The sequence below is a fragment of the Ovis canadensis genome, chromosome 7 (genome assembly GCF_042477335.2).
Source record: "Ovis canadensis isolate MfBH-ARS-UI-01 breed Bighorn chromosome 7, ARS-UI_OviCan_v2, whole genome shotgun sequence".
NCBI lineage: Eukaryota > Metazoa > Chordata > Mammalia > Artiodactyla > Bovidae > Ovis > Ovis canadensis.
This window is the reverse complement of record NC_091251.1, coordinates 47,824,546-47,845,811: the sequence shown is the minus strand read 5'-3', so window position 1 is coordinate 47,845,811 and position 21,266 is coordinate 47,824,546. Positions and strand designations below refer to the sequence as shown.

Below are 21,266 nucleotides of genomic sequence, written 5' to 3'. Positions count from 1 at the left end.
AGCTGTTACAAGTTCCCACATAACGGGTTACAGTGAGCCCTTCTGCTCCTCCAGGTGTGGAACGAAGCCCTGAGGAGCTGGAGCAGGGCCAGGTTGACATCTACGGTCCCAAAACTCCCTACGCCACCAAGGAGCTGACATACACTGAGGCCGCCTTCGACAAGCTGGTGAAGCTTTCCGAGTATAACATCCTGAATAACAAGGACAAGCTCCTTCAGGCCTTGCGACTGGCAGTAGAGAGGAAACGCCAGAAGAGCCCGTGTCCCCTCTAAAGTCCCAGGGCACCTCACCGATCCTGTGTCTGCTTCTAGCATCAAAGGTGTAGAACCCACCAGGGCTGACCAGCCACACAGCCAGCTCTGCTGTCTAGCCTGGCTGGCCTGGGCTTTCTATCAAAAGAATTAACATTAGAAAGGAGAGTTGAGAGAGACAGAGATAAAGGAACATAATAAAGGGATGTATGGGGGCCTTATATCCACTGGAATTTTTTAAAACCTTCCCTGCAGGGAAGGGGTTCCAAAAGCCACAGGCACCCACATACGCCTAAAGAATGGATAATAATAGCATAGTCTAACCTCTGCACCACCAGGGAAGCCCCAATAATAGCATGACCTGACTTTATATAAGAGGCTGGTTCCCCAGTAATCTCGAGCTCACAGCAGGAACTCAAAACCCTCCCCTCACTACACCACTCTGCTTGGGGAATGCACCAGAGGACTTGAGAAGCATTCTGAGTTCTCTGGAAAAAAAAAATTTTTTTTAAGTGAAGGCAATTGTATTCTTGTGATTTTCATAGACAATTGTATTTTGTGACTTATTTTTATGAAGCCTCGTATTAATGGGAAGTGTAACGCTTGAAGATCTAGATAGAGCACTAGAGACATTCTGGTCTGTTTGGCAACAAACACGAAAAACTGATGGGGTTTCAGCAACCCCTCTGCAGCTACTCAGAGCCCCAGGACTGATGAGTCACCCTGTGATCTGGACTGGGCAGCCTTGCTGAGCAACCAGCTCCGGTGTTATGCCACGCAAAGCCCATGTCTGTAACTCAGGTCCATGGAACAAGGATCTGGGATACAGCTCAGCGAGGTCTGGGCAGGTGCCTCAAGCATCAGGTGAGTGCAGCCGCCACTCGCTGACCAGCCTGCCCCTGAGCATGTCCCCTTCCTCTTACCACCTCCTGTCTGGTTCCCAGATGGGATCGTTTATTTCTGAGCTGCATTCCTCTTCTTTATTCTGTAAGCACCAGGGCCAGTGCGTTCCAGCTCTTGAAGAGACACTCTGAGATAACAACACTAGAAAGGATCAACCCAGAAAGGACCAGGTTAACCCTGAGGAAAACTCTCCTCCTTGGAGTTGGTTTCCAGATGAATCACTGGCAAAGCCCCGGGACACAGAAGCTCAAAAGTATCCAGGTCTCCAATCAGGCCAGGAACTTAACTGAAGAAATGTGTAACCTGAGCCACTGAGAAGCCGGGGCAATGGGAGATGTGACCAGAAAGGCTTGTGGCCCTCATGAAGCCCAGCACATCTGGAAGACACAGCCACTGTGCTCCCTAAGCAGTCCTTTGGATGTTAGGAGATGCGTGGTGACAGGTGCCAAAAGTTTACCAAAATCGTCCTCTGATTGATATCCTTGCTACTCAAGGGGAACTGATTAGAAATGCAGAGTCTCAGCCCACACCCCAGCCATACTGACTCAGAATCTACATTTTAAGATTTTTCACCTCTTCTTCCCTGCCTCCAGGTGATACTTAGGCATATTGAAGTCTGCGAGGAGTGAATTTAGCTGTACTCTCCCATAAGCCAGAAAGCATGAGTCCATCACCTCCCCTGAGCCCTTGATAAACTGGACCTGGTCCCCTCCAGAAAATGCTGACTTAGGACCCCACCGTCTCCTCCATCAGAGCAGCCAGCTGCCTCTACTCTGCCATCTTTTCTTTCCATCTGCCAAGACAGATTCTCTTCAAATTATCAGAGTGAGCCAGAAGACCTGTGTTTATCAAAATACCTGTGTTTACTGTAAGGTGAAGGCAGCCCTGCCTTGGATTCATCAAAGTATGTAAAACAAGGTTTATAAAATCATTGTATTATTTGAACCTGGAATAAACTGGCCATGTGGGTGAATGCAGTCAACTCACTGGCTTTCATTTATGATGCTGCAATCTGTGCATAACTCCTGCCCTCATCCCTTCCTGGGCTTCGCACATGTGCTGCCAGAGGCATGAGAAAGCCATGCCGGCCTTCCTGCCTTCCGGGGTCCCTCCTTTCTCGTGGTGGGGTGTCCCTCTGCTGTTATGAAGCCGTGTCCGTGGCCAGCGGAGAACCAGCCCTTGCTGATATGTGCTGTTTGAAGCTCAGATGGTTTTCATGAGGCACTGATGGAGAGGAAAGAAGGGCAGCCGGCATCAGCCGAGCACCTACCTGATACACCGCAGTCTGTGAACAGCTTCTGCTTCCAAAGTTAGATTTGGGTTCAGGGGAAAATGTGAAAACATAGTTTATGATTTGTTTATGTTGTCAACAGATGTGAGAAGTTAAATAGTGACTTAGCTTCTAAAACGATGCTGGTGATGTCACGGAGCTGGAGATAAGTAAGGACCACACAAGGGATAAGGACAGTTCCGAGAGGGGTGAGGGCATAGGGTCCTGGGGAGGACAAGGAGGCTCCCTCCTCAGGCTCCCTGCTCTCCACCTATAACAATTTTTTAAAATTTTTATTTTATTTTTGGGTGCGCTGGGTCTTCATTGCTGTGCTCGGCTTTTCTCACTGTGGTGGCTTCTCTTGTTGTGGAGCACGGGCTCTAGTCACATGGTCTTAGTAGTCGCAACTCGATTTAATAGAAAAATTAAATAAAACTCCTCTCTCCCCCAGTCTTCCCAAGAGCAGCCATCACTCCACACTGCCATGCAGCCCAGGCGCCCTGCCCCACAGATGTTTTCTGCCCCTATGTCCCCATGAAAACACTTCTCCCCAAGGTCACCAATGTCGTCAGATAATTGCCAGATATACTGAGCCAAAAGGCACCGGCTCTTTACAGGCCTTATCTTACTCGATTGTTCTCCACATTTGGCCCTGCAGACCACTCCCTCCTTCCTGAAACCCTCCCTTCCCGAGACTTCCTTGCCAACAGCAGTTCAGTTCAGTTCCGCTTGCAAATATTTATTGCCTTCACAACAACGTGCCAGTCACTGCTGTAGGCACTGGGGGACAATAAAAAGGATGAACAATTGACCCTGCACTTCAAGGAGCTTCCCTCTGGTCCTACGCAGGAGGCCTACACGGAAACAGGGGCTTGCAGTGCGCAGAGGAAGTTCCATGTGAGCCGTGTACACAAGGGGCACACATCAGGGGCTGCCAACCCAGCCCTCGAGGAGAGGGGCCTAATGTGCTGGACACCTTCTGCCCTGGACTTGTTCCCATTTCAAACCCCTTCCCTGGCATCCCCTCCTTTCTCTCCTTTAAGTGCTGATATTACTTGAGGCTCTCTCCTCAGTTCTGCCCCCTTATCACTGTACCCTCCTTAAAGCAATCTCATCCACACCCAGAATTTCTACTACTGCGTCTATTTTGAAAACTCTCAAACCTTTATTTCTAGCCAAGGTAATGTCCTGAGTTCTTGATTCATGTATTCAAATTCTGTATCAGTTAGCATAGCTTTTGCTACATAACCGAAAAGATCTAAGGAGGCTTAAAGATCTAAAGATCTAAAAGATCTCTATTTCTAATCAGGGACCCAGGCTCCTTTCAGCTGTTGCTTCTGCCTTCCTCAAGTTTTCCTTCCATATGGTAGTTTCCAATATGGCTGTTGCACCTCTACCCACATTCTAGGCAGCAGAAAGGATAAAGGGGTCAGAGCATATATCATGTCGCATAATGTTTTCAGGTTTCATCCAGATTGTGGCTTGTGACAGGATTTCTTTCCTTTTTTAAAGCTGAATAACATTTCATTGTATGTATATATACACATTTTGTTTAAATGTTTATCCATTCATCCATCAATCGACACTTAGGTTGCTTTAACCTCTTGACTATTGTGAGTGGAACTGCTATAAACGTGAATGTGCAAATATCTCCTAGAAACCCTACCTTCAATTCTTTTGGATATATACCCAGAAATAGGATGGGATACTATGGTAGTTCTATCTTTATTGGAAGAACTGCCATCCTGTGTTCCATAGCAATTGCATGGATTCACTTCTGTCATCTGCTTTTTTCCACTTAAAAATATATTCTGAGCATTTTCTCAGGTGTTTAATACTCTTCTCATATAACACGATTTTCAGAGACTACATAGGAATCCATCATCTGCTTAACTAGTCTTTTCATGGGAGAACAACTAGTCACAGCTTTTTACTGTTATAATGATATGCTGTTAGACATTCCTTAGATAAAGCTTTATATTCATTATTCCTTCAGGATAAAATTCCTGAGAAGTGTGAGCATTTCTAACAATTAGGAAAGGTACAATTGACATATCATAGACTGTGCATAATTAAAGTACACAATTTGATGAGTTTCGGCAGAGGTGTACAACTGTGAACCATCACAACAGTCAAGGTAATGAGTAAACCCTTCACCCCAACAAGCCTTCTCATGCCCTTTGTATCCTTCCCTCTGCTCCTCCCCTGCTGGGTCATGTGGTAGGTGCATGCTTCACTTTTTAAGAAACTGCCGAACTGTTTCCAAAGTGATTGTTACTAGCTTCCATTCCACTGGCAGTGCGTGAGAGTTCTAGTTGCTCCACATCCTTCCCAACAACTGGTATGATTCAGACATTCTAATAGGTGTATAAGGGTACCTTGGTGTGTGTGTTTGTTTTTTAATTCCCTTTTTTTTTTTTTTTTTGGCCATGTCATACAGATTGCGAGATCTTAGTTCTCCAACCAGGGATTGAACCCAGGCCATGGCAGTGAACGCTCAAGTCCTAACCACTGGACTGCCAGGGAACTCCCTGTTTTCTTAATATTGAGCTTTAAGAAGCCTTTATGTTTTGGATGCAAGTCCTTTATCAGATATCTGAAAATATAGTCTCCTAGTCTTGATTTCTTTTCATTTTGTTTACAGTATCTATCAAAGGTCAGGAGTTTGTAATTTTGATCATCTAATTTATCAATTTTTTTCTTTTATGGAGCATGCTTTTAGTATCATCTAAGAAACCTTTCCCTACGCAAGTTCACAAAGCTTTTCTGCTTTGTTTCGTTCTTTACATCTACATTTTTAATCATTTTGAGATCACTTTTACATATAGTGGAAGGTATAGATCAAAGTTCATCTTTTCACATATGGATGTACAACTAGCATTATTAGCTGAAAAGACTTTCCTTATCCATTGAATTGCATTTGCACTGTGTCAAAAGTCAATTAACCAGTATGTGTGGGTCTGTTTTTAGACTCTATTTGTTCTTTTGATATATTAGTCTATCTTTATACCAATATCATGCTGCCTTGATTTCTGTATCTTTACGATGAGTTTTGAAGCTAGGTAGTGTAAGTCTTCTAACTTTGTTTCTTTTTCAAAGTTGTTCTGGCTAGTTTAGATTCTTTGTATTTACATGTGAATTTAGAATCAACTTGTCAATTAACAAAAATAAAAACATTCTAGGATTGCACTGAATAGGTTTATAAGTTTGAAGAAAATTGACATCTTAACAATATTGAGTCTTCTGATCCACAAGCATATATACATACCCACAAGTATATATTTCCATTTATTTAGACCTTCTTTATTTCTCCCAGAAATGCTCTGTAGCTATCAGTGTACAGACCTTATACATTTTAATCAGATTTACCCCTAAGTATTTGATATATTTAATGCATTGCAAATTATATTGATTTTTTACTGCACTGTCCAATTATTCATTGCTAGTGTATAAAAATAGAGGGTTTTGTCTTATACCTAGCAATCCTGCTAAACTCATTAGTTCTACCAGCTTTTTTGGTGAAGTAAGTGTGTGAAAGTCTCTGTTGTGTCCAACTGTTTGTGACCCCATGGACTATACAGTCCGTGGAATTCTCCAGGCCAGAACACTGGAGTAGGTATCCTTTCCCTTCTCCAGGGGATTTTCCCAACCCAGGAACTGAACCCAGGTCTCCTGCATTGCTGGTGGATTCTTTACTAGCTGAGTCACAAGGGAAGCCCCAGCTCTTTTGGTAGATTCCTTAGAATTTTCTACATAGATGGTTATATTTTCTGCAAATAAAGATGGTTTTACTTTTTTCTATCCAATCTAGATAGCTTTTCTTTTACTTGCCTTATTGTACTGACTAGAATCTTAGTAGGATGCTAAATGGGCTTCCCTGGTAGCTCAGCTGGTAAAGAATCTGCCTGCAATGCAGGAGACTTGGGTTCAATCCCTCGGTTGGGAAGATCCCTTGGAGGAGAGGGCATGAGAATCCATTACAGTATTCTTGCCTGGAGAAGCCGCATGCACAGAGGAGCCTGGAGGGCTGCAGTCCATAGTGTTGCAGAGTCAGACAAGACAGAGCGATTAAACACAGGCACAGCACAGCATGTTAAATAGAAGTGGTAAAAGCATACATCTTTGCCGTTTCTGATCTCAGAAGGAAAGCTCTCAGTCATTTCATCTTAAGTTTTACGTTGAGAAGCAGAAGTCTTGAATATGCATTTTCAAGATTTTTGGTAAGTATGGACTCCAGAAAAGAGCCAATTTATCCCATCTCCAGCAGTGTATGAGAAGGTACCTCTTCCTACACCTGGCTAACATTAGACATCATCTTAGAAAAATAAAAGTCTGTAATTCTTAAATGTTACCTGTTCATTTTAAATTTGTGTATCTGATTGTTAATGGAGATCAGCATCATTTAGTTTACTGGTCAACTATATTAGTTTTTCTAGTTGTCTATGTCCTTTGCTCATTGGTCTAATTGAGTATTTTCTTTCTTAATAATTTCATATAGATTTTTAAAGTTTTAATTCCTTAATTAAATACATATGATATAATATGTCTGTAATATTTTGCCCTATTTGTCTTTTGACCTTTACTTTGGCTTATGGATTTTTTTTTAAAATGTGGACTGTTTCAAAAATCTTATTGACTTTGTTACAATATTCCTTCTCTTTTAAGTTTGTTTGGGGTTTTTTTGCCCCAAGGCATGTGGGATCCTAGCTCTCTGACCAGGGACGGAACTGCACTCCAGGCGTTGGAAGGTGCAGTCTTAACCACTGGACCGCCAGGGAAGTCCCTGTTTGGTTTTTTATTTATATACTACATTTAATAGAATTTTTTAGAGTGGTTTTAGATTCACAGCAAAATGAAGTATAAAGTAAAGAGAGTTCCCATGTATCCTTTATCCCTGCAATACAGCCTTCCCACTATCGACATCCCACACAACCAACATCCTGCACCAGAGTGGTACATATGTTACCATTGATGAACCTAACCTATACCGACACATCACTGTCACCCCAAATCCATAGTTTACATTAGGATTCACTCTTGGTGTTATAGATTCTATGGGTTTGGACAAATGTGTAATGATATATATCCACAATTACATCATCATACAGAATAGTTCCACTGCCCTACAAACCTTCTAACCTCTTCCTACTCATCCTCCCCTCCTCTCTAACCCCTGGAAACCACTGATATTTTTATAGTCTCCATAGTTTTGCCTTTTTCCATAATGTCATACTGTTTCAATGATACAGTATGTAGCCTTTTTACACTGGCTTCTTTCACTTAGTAATATAGATTTAAGCTTCCTTTACATCTTTTCTTGGCTTGGTAGCTCATTTATTTTTAGCTGAATAATATTTTATTGTCTAACTGTACCACAGTTTATTTATCCATTCACCTAGATAAGGATATCTTAGTTGCTTCCAAGTTTGGGCAACTATGAATAAACCAACTGTAAATATTTACATGCAGTTCTTATATGGACATAAGTTTTCAACTCATTTGGGTAAATACCAAGGAGAGAAAATTCTGAATTATATGGCAAGAGTATGTTTTTAAGTGGTTTTTATTTATTTAAAAAAAACCCACATTGAAGCCTTTAGTTTTTTGCTGACAAAGCTATCAACCTTTTTTCATAATTTCTATCTTTGGTTTTGATTAGAAAGGCTTTTCCCTTCCAAAATTTTACAAATCTTCAGTAACTTCTAAAGTAGTAGTAGTTCTAGTAGATCTATGGTTTTTTTTTATTTTTACATTTCAAGCTTTGTTTTATTTTGATGAGGCAGATATCTAACTAGATTTTTTTTCTTGGATTTCTCATCACTTTCTTAGTCACATATAGCTCCCTCTAAATATTTTATCCACAATTCCAAAAAAGTTCCCATTTTACAAACAAGAAAACTGAGGCAAAGAGACAACTCATTGCATTTAAGATCACATAAGTGTGTTAGTCACTCAGTCGTGTCTGACTCTTTGCAATCTCATGAACTGTAGCTCACCAGGCTCCTCTGCCCATGGGATTCTCCAGGCAAGAATACTAAAATGGGTTGCCATTTCCTTCTCCAGGGGATCATCCCGAACCAGGGATTGAACCTGGGTCTCCGGCATGGCAGGCAAATTCTTTACCATCGTAGGGAAGCCCCTACAATCATATAGCCATTAATTTATACAGTCAGAATTCAAACCTAGGTCTTTTTATGCCAAATCCTGTTCTTTCCACCACAGCCCTGGTACTCAAATAATGATCCATGAACAAGCACCATTGGGCAACACCTACCTGGGAGCTTGTTAGAAACACAGTCTTAGGTAACATCCCATATCCACTGAATCAGAATCTGCATTAATATCAAATGTGAGAAGTCTGTTGTGATACTATTTCCCCCAGATTAGAATACATCAGCATCAGCTGGGAATAGTTGTTGAGCTTCATCCTTCTCCAATATTTTAACTCAGGAGGACAGGGGTGATGACCAGACATCTGCATTTTAACAACCATCTCAAGTTTTCTTATGCAGGTACCCCCTTCCCCACCACCACCAGCACCACACTTGAGAAATGCACTGAAACAATGGAGACATTCTAAAACTGTAACGTAGGACACCACAAGTGATGGCTGATTATTTCTCCCTATCTCAGTTTAGATGTATCCTTCAGTTCAGTTCAGTTCATTTCAGTCCTTCAGTCGTTACCGACTCTTTGCAACCCTATGGGCTGCAGCATGCCAGGCTTCCCTGTCCATCCAGCTCCCCGACCTTGCTCAAACTCATGTCCACTGAGTCGGTGATGCCATCCAACCATCTCATCCTGTCCTCCCCTTCTCCTCCTCCCTTCAATCTTTCCCAGCATCAGGCTGTTTTCCAATGAGGCAGTTCTTCACATCAGGTGGCCAAAGCATTGGAGCTTCAGCATCAGTCCTTCCAATGAATACTCAGGACTGATTTCCTTTGGGATTAACTGGTTTGATCTCCTTGCAGTCCAAGGGACACTAGTCTTCTCCACCGATGTATCCTTATCACCTGAAAAAGAGACTGCTACAGGCTAACAGTAACTCTTTTTATGGCAATATGTGGCAATGAGGTTGTAATAATAAGGATAACTTACCTTCAAATTTACAGAAAATCACATAAAGAAAACTAAGGGCAAAAGCCTTCACTCGATCCAGAAGTTTGTGGAGGCAGCATGGAGAAACATTTACCCAAGTAGATTGAAATCTACTATCCCAACTTCAAATTTGGTCAGTTACGTCCTTGAGTCAGGGTTTCCTCACAGGTAAAGTCAGAGTAATAATAAGCTGCCAGTAGGTAGAAAGAACCCACCTGTTAACTTTTTAAACTTTTGTCCCCAGCGTCGTAGGGCTGGGATGAAAAAACGTCCCAGGAAACTAAGCAGCCTCCAGAGGCGCGCGGGCGCGCGTGTGTGTTTCTTTGCCAGCTTGTGTGAGTGTGTGTGTTTCTTTGCCAGCTCAGATTTGCCCGGAAATCTACGCCACCTGGCTAGAGGTGGGGCGCGGGCAACCAACCACACCCAGCCCCTCGGTTTGCCGGTCTGCGCTGGCAAGTTAGAGAAACACCGTCTTCCTCGCCCAGTCCTCCAGAAAGACTCGGTCATCAATAATTCATTAAAACACTCGTCTCCATTGGCTGGCGCCTCCACTCGGGCCGGCAGCGGTCCAATGAGAAAGCACTTGAAAGATCCTTCTGAATAATGAACACACGCCCGTGACGTAGCGACCGGAGACTGGCTGAGCTGGCGCGAGGCGGGGCCAGCTCCGGCGGCGGCGAGGGCTGTTGGGGCTGCTCAGTGCCAGCTGGGGAGGGTCGAGCCCGGAGTGGGGTCAGAGCCCGGGACCGGCACTGAGAGGGTGAGCGCGGGGCACAGACGAGCGGGCCGGCGGCAAGATGTTCAGCTGGTTAGGGCGGCAGGCGGGCGGGCGCGGAGGTACGGGCGCGGACCCGGTGCAGACCGTGACGGGTGGCCTGCGCTCGCTCTACCAGCGCAAGGTGCTGCCGCTGGAGGAGGCGTATCGCTTCCACGAGTTCCACTCGCCGGCGCTGGAGGACGCCGACTTTGAGAACAAGCCCATGATCCTGCTGGTGGGCCAGTACAGCACCGGCAAGACCACCTTCATCAGGTAATCCTCCCCGCCCCCTCCGCCCTCCTGCCTGCACACCTGTCCTCGTCACCTAGGTGGAGACGTCCTCCTCCCCACGTGCGCGCCTGTTGTTACCAGCCTCCTGCCGGCTTCCTGCAGCGCCCCCTTCTCCTTCGAGGAATCCCCTCTCTGCCGCTTTCTCCAGCATTGGCGCGGCCTCAGGTTCCCCGTCCGAGCGCGGTTCCCCGCTGTCTGAAGCCCTGCCCCGGGACCCGCCGCCGAAGTGAGGGCAGGCTCTCCCTACGCGGCCGAGAGGGTCCTCAGAACCGCCCTCCCGCCCCGTCTCTGCTTACTACGAGCCCTCCTTCCTTGCGTTTGGAAAGGCACTCCTCTGACTGGCTTTATCTTGTCACCCCAGCCTGGGAGCCCCGGGATGGGAGGAAAAGCAAGGCTATAATAAGCACCTTCTTGACGAGCAAGTGAGACCAAGGGCTGGAAATGGGGACAAAAGTGTGGGGTGTCAGAATGGATTATTGAGTCAAGTTGGAAAGTTAAGCCCTAGCACAGTGCCCGGGGTATAACTATTTACTGAATGAAAGAATGGCAACAGTAGAGGGTATTGCCCACGCCCCCTTCCATTGCGGCCCTGCATCCCGCCCCCAACACTGTGTTCAGGGAGACCGAGTAGAGAGGCCGCCTTCGTTCAGCTCGTGCACAGCCTCTCTATCCTGCCATAGGAAGTTAGCTGTGTGTAGCCGCCGAACCAGCCAGCGCCCAGTGGAGCTCAGGGGGAGTGTCATATTACTACTGGTTAGTTTCCGTTTCTTAGGTGGGTCATTCCCTTCTCCGTCACCCTTGACAACTGAAAATATTTGTCATGCTTGCCATGTCTCCAAAAGCAAACAATTACTGTGGGTGCCTTGACATCCAAATGATATAGGTCCCTCGGAAGTGGTTTTTAATGGGAAATAATTTACATTGTAACAGATTGCTTTTTGAAGAGGCTATTTTACTTTTAAAGCAGCTGGCATATTAAGACTCTCTTTGGTTAGGAGACTTGTTTTCCTGGGTTAAACTGTGTGTTCATTGAAACAAAGTGATCATTTTAGGTTTGGGGCAAGGGCTTTGGAAATTAAGTTTTTTCATCATTGATGATCAACAGGTGTTCAGAAAACTGCATCTATATTTGGATACATGCCATTTCTATTAAGTAGCGGCCTCTTTTTCTGGGTTCCAGTGACCTATAGTTCCTACAAATATAGTTGTCACTACAGAAAATATGTTCAATCCAAGCTGCAGCTGCACGATGAGTTAATTCAGCAAAGCAAATAGACTATATTGAAATATACTTCTTGAAAGTAAGTTGAATGTAAAGGAAGACGGAAGAAAATACTTCTAAATTGCTCTATTTGGTGCTTTTTAGTAAGCTGAAAATAGTATTAAATATGTCACCTAAGACACTCAAAATGAACCTAGAAATATTACATAAACTGATACCTTGAAAGATGTTATAAAATACACTTAAGGGCTCAGTAATACTAGCCAATTTAAGTATATAGGCCTATAAAGCATTATGTAGCACAAGAGTGGCAGGTAGACCTTTTGAAATATACAGATAAAGGATAAGAAGGTAAGCATTGTTATAATTAAAATAGTCTCAGCATTGGTAATGGCCTGTTCAGAGCACCCTGAGTAGTTCCTCCCACCTGTCCTTGGCATGAGATTGTGTGATTAGGGAGCCACTGTTAATGCTGTGTCAACCTGGATATTATTTGTTCCTCTCTCTGCTCCCATAGCCTGGATAATAAGCAAATCTAAGACAGGAAAACAAACTCACGGAAACATGTATCCATCTTTTTTTCATCTTACTGTTTTTCTGTCTCATCATTTGGGGGAACTTTGTGGAATAGCTAAGCATAGTTTGAAGAAGGATTGGGAATTTGGTGAGACTATCCAAGGACTTCCCAGGTGGCTCAGTGGTAAAGAACTCACCTGCCAAGCCGAAGACACGGGTTCAATCCCTGGGTCACTCCAGCATTCTTACCTGGGAAATCCCGTGGACAGAGGAGCATGGTAAGTTACAGTCCATAGGGTCACAGAGTCAGACACGACTTAGCGACCAAACAATGACTCCATCCAATTGAACCACTTCTCAGGAGGCTCTGGAGCCCCCACGTGCAACGCTACAGTGAGAAAGGAGTCACCCTATCAGGAAGTCACTTGCTCTTGAGACCTTCCCTGGCCTAAGTGACTTGGTTGTTAGGCACCAAACACAAAAGTGGACCTGTGAGGGCGGAAGAAACTCAGGGTATACCAGAAGGTTGGTGAGGCACCAGAGACCTGAGTTTGATTTGAGAGTGGGACTAGGAGGAAAAGATTCAGCTTCTGGAAGGAAAAACTCAAACAAAAGGGTAGCTGCTGTCTAGAGTCCTACACTGGTACTGGGGGCTGGAAGTGTTGACCCAGGTGCTGACCATCCTGGAACCTGCCTGCATCTGTGGCTTGCTTTTCTCTGAGGCTGGTCAGTGCCTGGGTGTTTTGTTTCTAGCCGGTAAGCACTGGATGCTCATAACTGGCTATAGGATGCACCTGTCTGCATAGTCGGAGGTTCTTATCCACCTGGCTTCCTGCACATCCCCAGAGGTCACTGGTTACACAGAGCCTGCACTAATATAGAGGGAAACTTCTCTCCTTATGAAGTCACTCAGCAAAGCCTTTGATATACATCCCACCTTTGACGAAACCTTACTCTTCCTTCCTTTGGTCGCATAACCGGGAAGAATTGAGAGCCCCATTGAAACATGGTGAGCCAGGACTTTGACCAAGAGGGTGGTGTTTTAAGTGTGTGCTGTAATTAAAAGGTCTCCTAGGAACTTCCCTAGTGGTCCAGTGGTTAAGACTGTGCGCTTCCACTGCAGGGGCCGTGGGTTCCATCTCTGGTCAGGGAACGAAGATCCTGCATGCCATGCAGAGTGGCCAAAAAAACCAAAACTCTCCTAAATAGAGTGGATGGAGAGCTTGAGTGTCAAGAAGCTATGCTCACTATGGAAGACGACCATGAGGGGCCCAAATGCAAGGGAGAGGATAGATAGAGTTTTGATGGACTCTCCTCACATGGGTCACAAAGCTGGCCCAGAACTTCAGGAGATGTTTGTCAAAGTCCTTTTGGGGTAGAAGCAGAACAGTCTATTGTCTCACTGACAGTTTTATTTCTTAGAAGACTTGAGGATGCAATGGGAGGAACTGGTGCTGCTCTGCCTCTGGGCAGCAAGAAAGAATTGGCCAGAGGAGGAGAAGAGATGGTCATGGGAAAAGTAGCCAAGTCATGGTAGACTGTTTAGCAGCCAATGAAAGCTGAATATTGCCCTCAGCAGACTTGGGTCCAAAACCTGAGGAAAACAGATTTCAGAGATTCCCCCAGAAAATCCCTGGGCCCAGATGCTATGAGGGAAGACATTTCCCTGAGATGTGAAGTGAAGTCGCTCAGTCGTGTCCTACTCTTTGTGATCCCATGGACTGTAGCCTATCAGGCTCCTCCATCCATGGGATTTTCCAGGCAAGAGTGCTGGAGTGGATTGCCATGATGTGAGGTTCACCAAAAATCAGTTCAAGCCACACAATTGCAACTTCTGATTTTTAAGAGCTCCACTTTCTCTCTTCTTCCTATACTCTTGTCCTGTTCTCTCAAAAAAATTTATTCTAATGAGGAAAAAAGAAGGAAGTCACTATAGGTTTTTAAAGGGTCGAGAATAAGACAATAAGGCAAGAAAAAGGGATGGAAGGCATGTAGATTGGAAAGAAGTAAAAACATCTCTATTCACAGAGAACATGATCTTGTATGTAGAAAAATCCTAAGGATTAGGAAAAGCCTTCAAGAACTATTAAAACAAGGGCAGTAAGTTGTCAGGATACAAGATTAATATACAGGATCAGTTATATTTCTATGCACTAGCAATGAACAAGCTGAAAATTAGGAAAACAATTCCATTTATAATAGTACCTTAAAAATAAAATACTTTAGGAATAAATTTAACAGAAGTAATGCAAAACTGTAAAACTTTGTTGAAAGAAACTAAAGAAAACCTAAAAAAAAAAAGGAAAGACATTCCATGTTCATGGGTTGAATGACAGTGTTTTTATTTTTTACTTATTTATTTATTGGCTGTGCTGGGTCTTTGATATTGTGCGAGGGCTTTCTCTCGTTGTGGTTTGAGGGCTTCTCACTGCAGTGGCCTCTCGTCTGGAAGCATGGGCTCTAGAGCTCACGAGCTTCAGTATTTGTGGTGTATGGGCCTAGTGGCCCCACACCATGTGGAATCTTCCAGCGCCAGAAATCAAACCTGTGTCCCCTGCATAGGCAGGCAGATTCTTAACCACTGGACCACTAGGGGAGTCCCAACAATATTTTTAGAATGGCAATAATACTCCAAGTGATCTTCAGAGTCACTGCAATCCCTAGCAAAATCCCAACTGCCTTCTTTGTCGAAACTGACAAGCTGATCCTAACAAGTCACATGGAATTGTGAGGGGTCCAGAATAGCCGAAAGAATCTTGGGAGAAAAAACAACAATAATCAATTTCTTATACTTCTGATTTCAAAACTCACCGCAAAGCTGCAGTAAGCAGGAGAGCATGACACCAGCACATGGAGAGACCTATCGGTCAGTTGAACAGAATTGAAAATTCAGAAATTAGCCAATACATGCTTGAGACATTTGTTTTTACAAGGGTTTTAAGACACTTCAGTGGGGGGAAATATACCTTTCAACAAGTGATAGTGGGACAATGGGATATCCACATTGCAAGAAGAATAGAAAGTGACTTCTAATGGGTACAGGGTTTCCCTTTTGAGTGATAAAAATGTTCTGAAGTTAGATAGAGGTAGGTAGTTGTACAACTTTGTGAGGACACTAAAAACCACAGAATTGTGCCCTTTAAAAGGGTGAATTTTATGGTATATGAATATCTCAATAAAATTATGAAACAATTCAGTCTTTCAGTATTAAGCATCCTATGATTTAATTTCCATAAATTCTACAGTTAGTGCCCATCAAGTAATTTCTGCATCTGTGCAGTAATTTAAAATGAAAATGGATGCCTGAAAGAAAACACAAAAAAGTGGAAATAAGCTAAAAGAAAACCAAGGACAAAAGGAACTAAGGAGTAGATCTGAGAAGAAGCAGTGTACGATAGCCACCACTACAATCCCTATTTGTTTTTTTCTTTTTTTTTTTTTTATATTTGTTTTTTTCTTTGTGTGTCCTTGTCAGTGTATAAACGTTCATTCTTCATAATGCTCAGGTGAGTAAAATCACGGTGTGATGTTTTCCTATAAAACGCTTGATAAGCAGTTATGTTTTAAAACTTTGAATATTAAATATAGCATTAATAGGGAAAAGGCAGGAGGGGTTCCATGGACAAGGATGAAAACAAGGTTGGTGGATAATACGAAGCATTAAGAAGCTGAAGTGAGGGGGCCGAGACAATATGCCCCCTCAGACAGAAAAAAAAAAAAAGCCTTTTTAGGTATGATCAGAACAAGAAAAAGAATCAGGAAGCAATAGACTGAAGCCTGGGACTCTTGTTGGAACGTTAACAAAAAGCAGAACTACTCAGCTATTATTTTGCTTCCTCCTTTTCTCTCAAAGAAAGTGCTCCAGAGATGGTAGAAGGGAGCCCAGGCCTGTTTGAGAGGAACTCAAACCAGACGAGGAGCTCTCTCGGGCCTGCCACAGGCAAGACCCAGGAAATACCCAGGTGGATAGATGAATGGCAGGTCCTTGTAGGAAGAGCTTGCAGTTGTGCCCAAAGAAAACTATGTTCTGTGATTTGTAAGAAATAATGAAGAATATGAAAAGTATCAGAAAGTTGGAAGCAGGCAAGTGTTCGGTTTTCAAAAAAGGGAAGAAATAGATTTTAAGGACAAAGCTCTACTCTCTTCCTTTGATAAGCTCTAGATTCAGCTGTTAAAGAGAAGTGAAGCTACTCAATAGAAGGCAGGCTGGTTCATCCACTGAAAAAGAAAAATTCCTCTAGGGAAACACTGGGGGCCCAGTTGGGTGGTTCTTACCCTCATTCAAGTGCTAGACCCCAAAAATCATAGTCTTGTGTGCCAAATACCATGCCTTTTGCAGATCTTTCTGAAATACTGAAGTATTTAATTTTCACTATATAGACTGTATTTACAGTATACAATGTAAGCTCATACCTACACAGCCTAGTATTCCTTTCCTCAAATAGTATTGATGTCAGGGATGGGCTCAGCTATCCCAGACTATGGAAGAGGATCAAGCCCTCAGGGCTCTGGGTGACGAGAGCTGTGACAAAGCACAGGCTGGGGTGGGAGCATAGGAGGGACCCTTCATGCAGGTTTGGAGATTGGAAAAGGCATCCGGGGATACAACTTGGAAGCTGAACCCAGCGGAATGAGCAAAAATTCGCAGCCACAAGGGGATAGGGAAGTGAAAGTGAGAAAGTATCCGTGGTGAGGCCCAAGTTTTGTTAACCAGTTGGGTGATTGAGCTGTCCACTGAGGCGAGGAAGAATGGGGCATACTTATGAGTTTAGGTTTAAGCCTGTGCATAAGTGGACACCCAGGTGTAGAGTCCAAGAAGGGTCGGACATGTGGGTCTGGAATGAAAGGAAGGGGACCTTGTGGAGGTGCTAGGGAAAATATCACCATGGAGGTGGAGGTGATGCCAGGGAAGGATGGTGGTTCCGAGCCATCTTAGGACTCTTTTGGTTGCAAGTGACAGCAACTCAACTTAAAAAGCCTTAAGTAAAAAGATACACTTTTTCTCACGAAACTGATTGGACCAGAGTGTGCTGGCTTCAGACCCAGCCTGGGACCCCATGTGCCATCAGGACTTGGTCTCTCAGCTCTGCTGTCTTCTCACATTGGCTTCCTTCTCAGGCACTTGCTCATGGGGTGGGCAGACCCTCTCCAATTCCAGACTCACGTTCTGCCAGCTCAGCAACCCCAGTGGGAAAGAAGAGAACCCCTCCACCCATAGTTTGAGCAAGAAGTCTCAAGTTTGAGTTTCATTGGGTCGACTTTGGCCATCTGCCCATCCTTGAGCCAGTCCCTCAAGCTGGGGGGAATGAGTATCCATGTCTGGAGTGGGGTGGTCAGCCCCTAAGCCTCATGGCCTGATGGTGGGGAGAGGTGGCTCCTCAGAGTACAGCTATCAAAAAGGGGAAATGGATGCTAGACAGGTGAAACAGCAGGCAGTCCCCACAAAAGCCAGGGAAAGAGAGGGGGTGGTCAGCAGTGTCAGCTGCCTCGGGGAAGCAGAACCAGTGGATTAGCCGTCAGAAGCCAGGGTGACCTTGGCAAGAGTCAGTAAGTGGTGCTGACGGAAGCCAGGTAACAGTGGGTTGAAGAATGAGTGGGAGGTGAAGCACCAAATATAGAAAATTCTCAGCAGCTGGGCACTGAGGGCGAGGAACCATGCCCTGGTCACAGGCATTCCGGAGGTTTGGTTGATGATCATGATCCTGCAGAGTTAGAAGTTGATAGAAGGGGTGTGTGGAGGGGGAGCAGCTGGTGGTTCAGAAGCCCAGGAGGAGGCAGGACTTGGAGCAAGGGTTCTGAGGGACGGGGGTGGTGCAGGACAGGTTGAGTGTGGCATTGGTGGCAGCAGTCCCTGCTTGGGGCGATGCTGTCTGTTGGCCTCTTGTCCACTGATTACATCATCTACCTGACAAAGGGCAGCAGTCCCTGAGGATTAGAAGTGACATGTAGATGCTTACTTCCAAAAGACATTCAAAACACGGTTTTCAAAACCTTGGAGAATTCTGAACTAGAAAGCTGTGGTTCCTGAATCTGTCTGGGGGTCACAGTCACCAGGAGACCTTCTGAAACAGATTCCAGGGGCTCATCCCAGACCTTGTGAAGTGGAACCTCTGTGGATCAGACTGAAAATTCTGTTTTTGTTATTATAAACTACCTCTCATGGTGATTTTTAGGCAGCCTCTCCCAAGAAATGTTTGGGAACTATTGCTACATGAATGTTCAGTTGGTGAAATCTTTGACACTGGAACCGTCAAGCCTGAGGCTCACTGTGGTGGACCTTCCATGGCATGTGGTCCAAACTCTGTTCACATTTTTAACAGATGACATAGATGAAGACATAGAAGTCATGATTACAAAACTGGGGATTATGCAATAAATACAATTTAATAAACAGCCTTTTTCACTTAAGATGACATAATGAACTGTTTCTTGTGTTATTAAGTCATCTTCAAAAATAGCTAATGTCTGCATCATATTCTATTGTACAGCTTGGAACATTGTTTTTAATTTTTTCCCACTTTTTTAATTGAAGTAGAATTTGTTTACAGTGTTGTGTTAATTTCTGCTGTAGAGCAAAGTGATTCAGTTATAACACACATTCTTTTTATATTCCTTTCCATTATGGTTTATCATAGGATACTGAATATAGTTCTTCGTGCTATACAGTAGGACCTTGTTGTCTATCCATTTCTGTGTAATAGCTTACATCTGCTAACCCCAGCCTCCCGCTCCATTCCTTCTCCAGCCCCTTCCCCCTTGGCAACCACAAGTCTCTTCTCTATGTCTGTGAGTCTGTTTGTGTTTTGTACATAGATTCATGTGTGTTGTATTTTAGATTCCGCATATGATATCATATGGTATTTTTCTTTCTTTGACTTCATATGACCATCTCTAGCTACATCCATGTTGCTGCAAATGGCATGATTTCATTTTTATGGCTGAGTAGTGTTCCATTCTATATACAGACCACATCCTCTCCTCCGTTCATCTATCGATGGACATTTAGGTTGTTAACATATCTTGGCTATTATGGATAATACTGCTATGAGCATAGGGATATGTGTATCTCTTTGAATTAATGGTTTTGTCCAGGTATATGCCCACGGTTGGAATTGCTGGATCATATGATAATTCTATTTTTAGTTTTCTGAGGAACCTTCATACTGTTTTCCAAAGTGGCTATATGAACTTCAGTTTCAGTTCAGTTGCTCAGTCATGTCCGACTCTGTGACCCCATGAACAGTAGCACGCCAGGCCTCCCTAGCCATCACCAACTCCTGGAGTTTACCCAAACTCATGTGCATTGAGTCAGTGATGCCATCCAACCATCTCATCCTCTGTCGTCCCCTTCGCCTCCTGCCCTCAATCTTTCCCAGCCTCAGGGTCTTTTCAGATGAGTCAGCTGTTCGCATCAGGTGGCCAAAGTATTGAACTTTCATCTTCAACATCAGTCCTTCCAATGAACACCCAGGACTGATCTCCCTTAGGATGGACTGGTTGGATCTCCTTGCAGTCCAAAAGACTCTCAAGAGTCTTCTCAAAAGCATCAATTCTTCGACCCTCAGCTTTCTTTATAGTCCAACTCTCACATCCATACATGACTACTGGAAAAACCATAGCCTTGACTAGATGGACTTTTGTTGGCAAAGTAATGTCTCTGCTTTTTAATATGCTGTCTAGGTTGGTCATAACTTTCCTGCCAAGGAGTAAGCGTCTTTTAATTTCATGGCTGCAGTCACCATCTGAAGTGATTTTGGAGCCCAGAAAAATAAAGTCAGCTGCTGTTTCCCCATCTATTTGCCATGAAGTGATGGGACCAGATGCCATGATCTTCGTTTTCTGAATATTGAGCTTTAAGTCAACTTTTTCACTCTCCTCTTTCACTTTCATCAAGAGACTCTTTGCAATCTTGATTCCAGCTTGTACTTCATCCAGCCCAGCATTTCTCATGATGTACTCTGCATATAAGTTAAATAAGCAGGGCGACAATATACAGCCTTGATGTACTCCTTTTCCTATTTGGAACCAGTCTGTTGTTCCATGTCCAGTTCTAACTGTTGCTTCCTGACCTGCATACAGATTTCTCAAGAGGCAGGTCAGGTGGTCTGGTATTCCCATCTCTTTCAGAATTTTCCACAGTTTATTGTGATCCACACAGTCAAAGGCTTTGGCATAGTTAATAAAGCAGAAATAGATGTGTTTCTAGAACTCTCTTGCTTTTTTGATGATCCAGCAGTTGTTGGCAATTTGACCTCTGGTTCCACTGCCTTTTCTAAAACCAGTTTGAACATCTGGAAGTTCACTGTTCACGTATTGCTGAAGCCTGGCTTGGAGAATCTCATACTAGCTTATGAGATGAGTGCAATTGTGCAATAGTTTGAGCATTCTTTGGCATTGCCTTTCTTTAGGATTGGAATGAAAACTGACCTTTTCCAGTCCTGTAGCCACTGCTGAGTTTTCCAAATTTGCTGACATACTGAGTGCAGTACTTTCACAGCATCATCTTTCAGGATTTGAAAGAGCTCAACTGGAATTCCATCACCTCCACTAGCTTTGTTTGTAGTGATGCTTTCTAAGGCCCACTTGACTTCACATTCCAGGATGTCTGGCTCTAGGTGAGTGATCACACCATCATGGTTATCTGGGTCATAAAGATCTTTTTTGTATAGGTCTTCTGTGTATTTTTGCCACCTCTTCTTAATATCTTCTGCTTCTGTTAGGTCCATACCATTTCTGTCCTTTATCAAACCCATCTTTGCATGAAATGTTCCCTTGGTATCTCTAATTTTCTTGAAGAGATGTCTAGTCTTTCCCATTCTATTGTTTTCCTCTATTTCTTTGCACTGATCACTGAGGAAGGCTTTCTTATCTCTCCTTGCTGTACTTTGAACTCTACATTCAAAAAGGTATATCTTTCCTTTTCTCCTTTGCTTTTCTCTTCTCTTCTTTTCATAGCTA

General features: G+C 43.8%; 2 protein-coding genes across 2 annotated transcripts in view; both read left to right on the top strand.

The window, feature by feature from the left end:
- PLA2G4E (phospholipase A2 group IVE) overlaps positions 1-5,609 on the top strand; it is an 82,335-nt gene extending 76,726 nt beyond the window's left edge. Inside the window, exon 20 of the mRNA XM_069596082.2 lies at positions 55-5,609. Within this exon, the coding sequence (XP_069452183.1) occupies positions 55-272 (218 nt within the window). The 3' untranslated portion in view covers positions 273-5,609. The remainder of the gene's footprint in view (positions 1-54) is intronic.
- Positions 5,610-10,231: 4,622 nt separating this feature from the next.
- Positions 10,232-21,266, top strand: part of EHD4 (EH domain containing 4) — an 86,138-nt gene continuing 75,103 nt past the window's right edge. Inside the window, exon 1 of the mRNA XM_069596097.1 lies at positions 10,232-10,552. Within this exon, the coding sequence (XP_069452198.1) occupies positions 10,320-10,552 (233 nt within the window). The 5' untranslated portion in view covers positions 10,232-10,319. The remainder of the gene's footprint in view (positions 10,553-21,266) is intronic.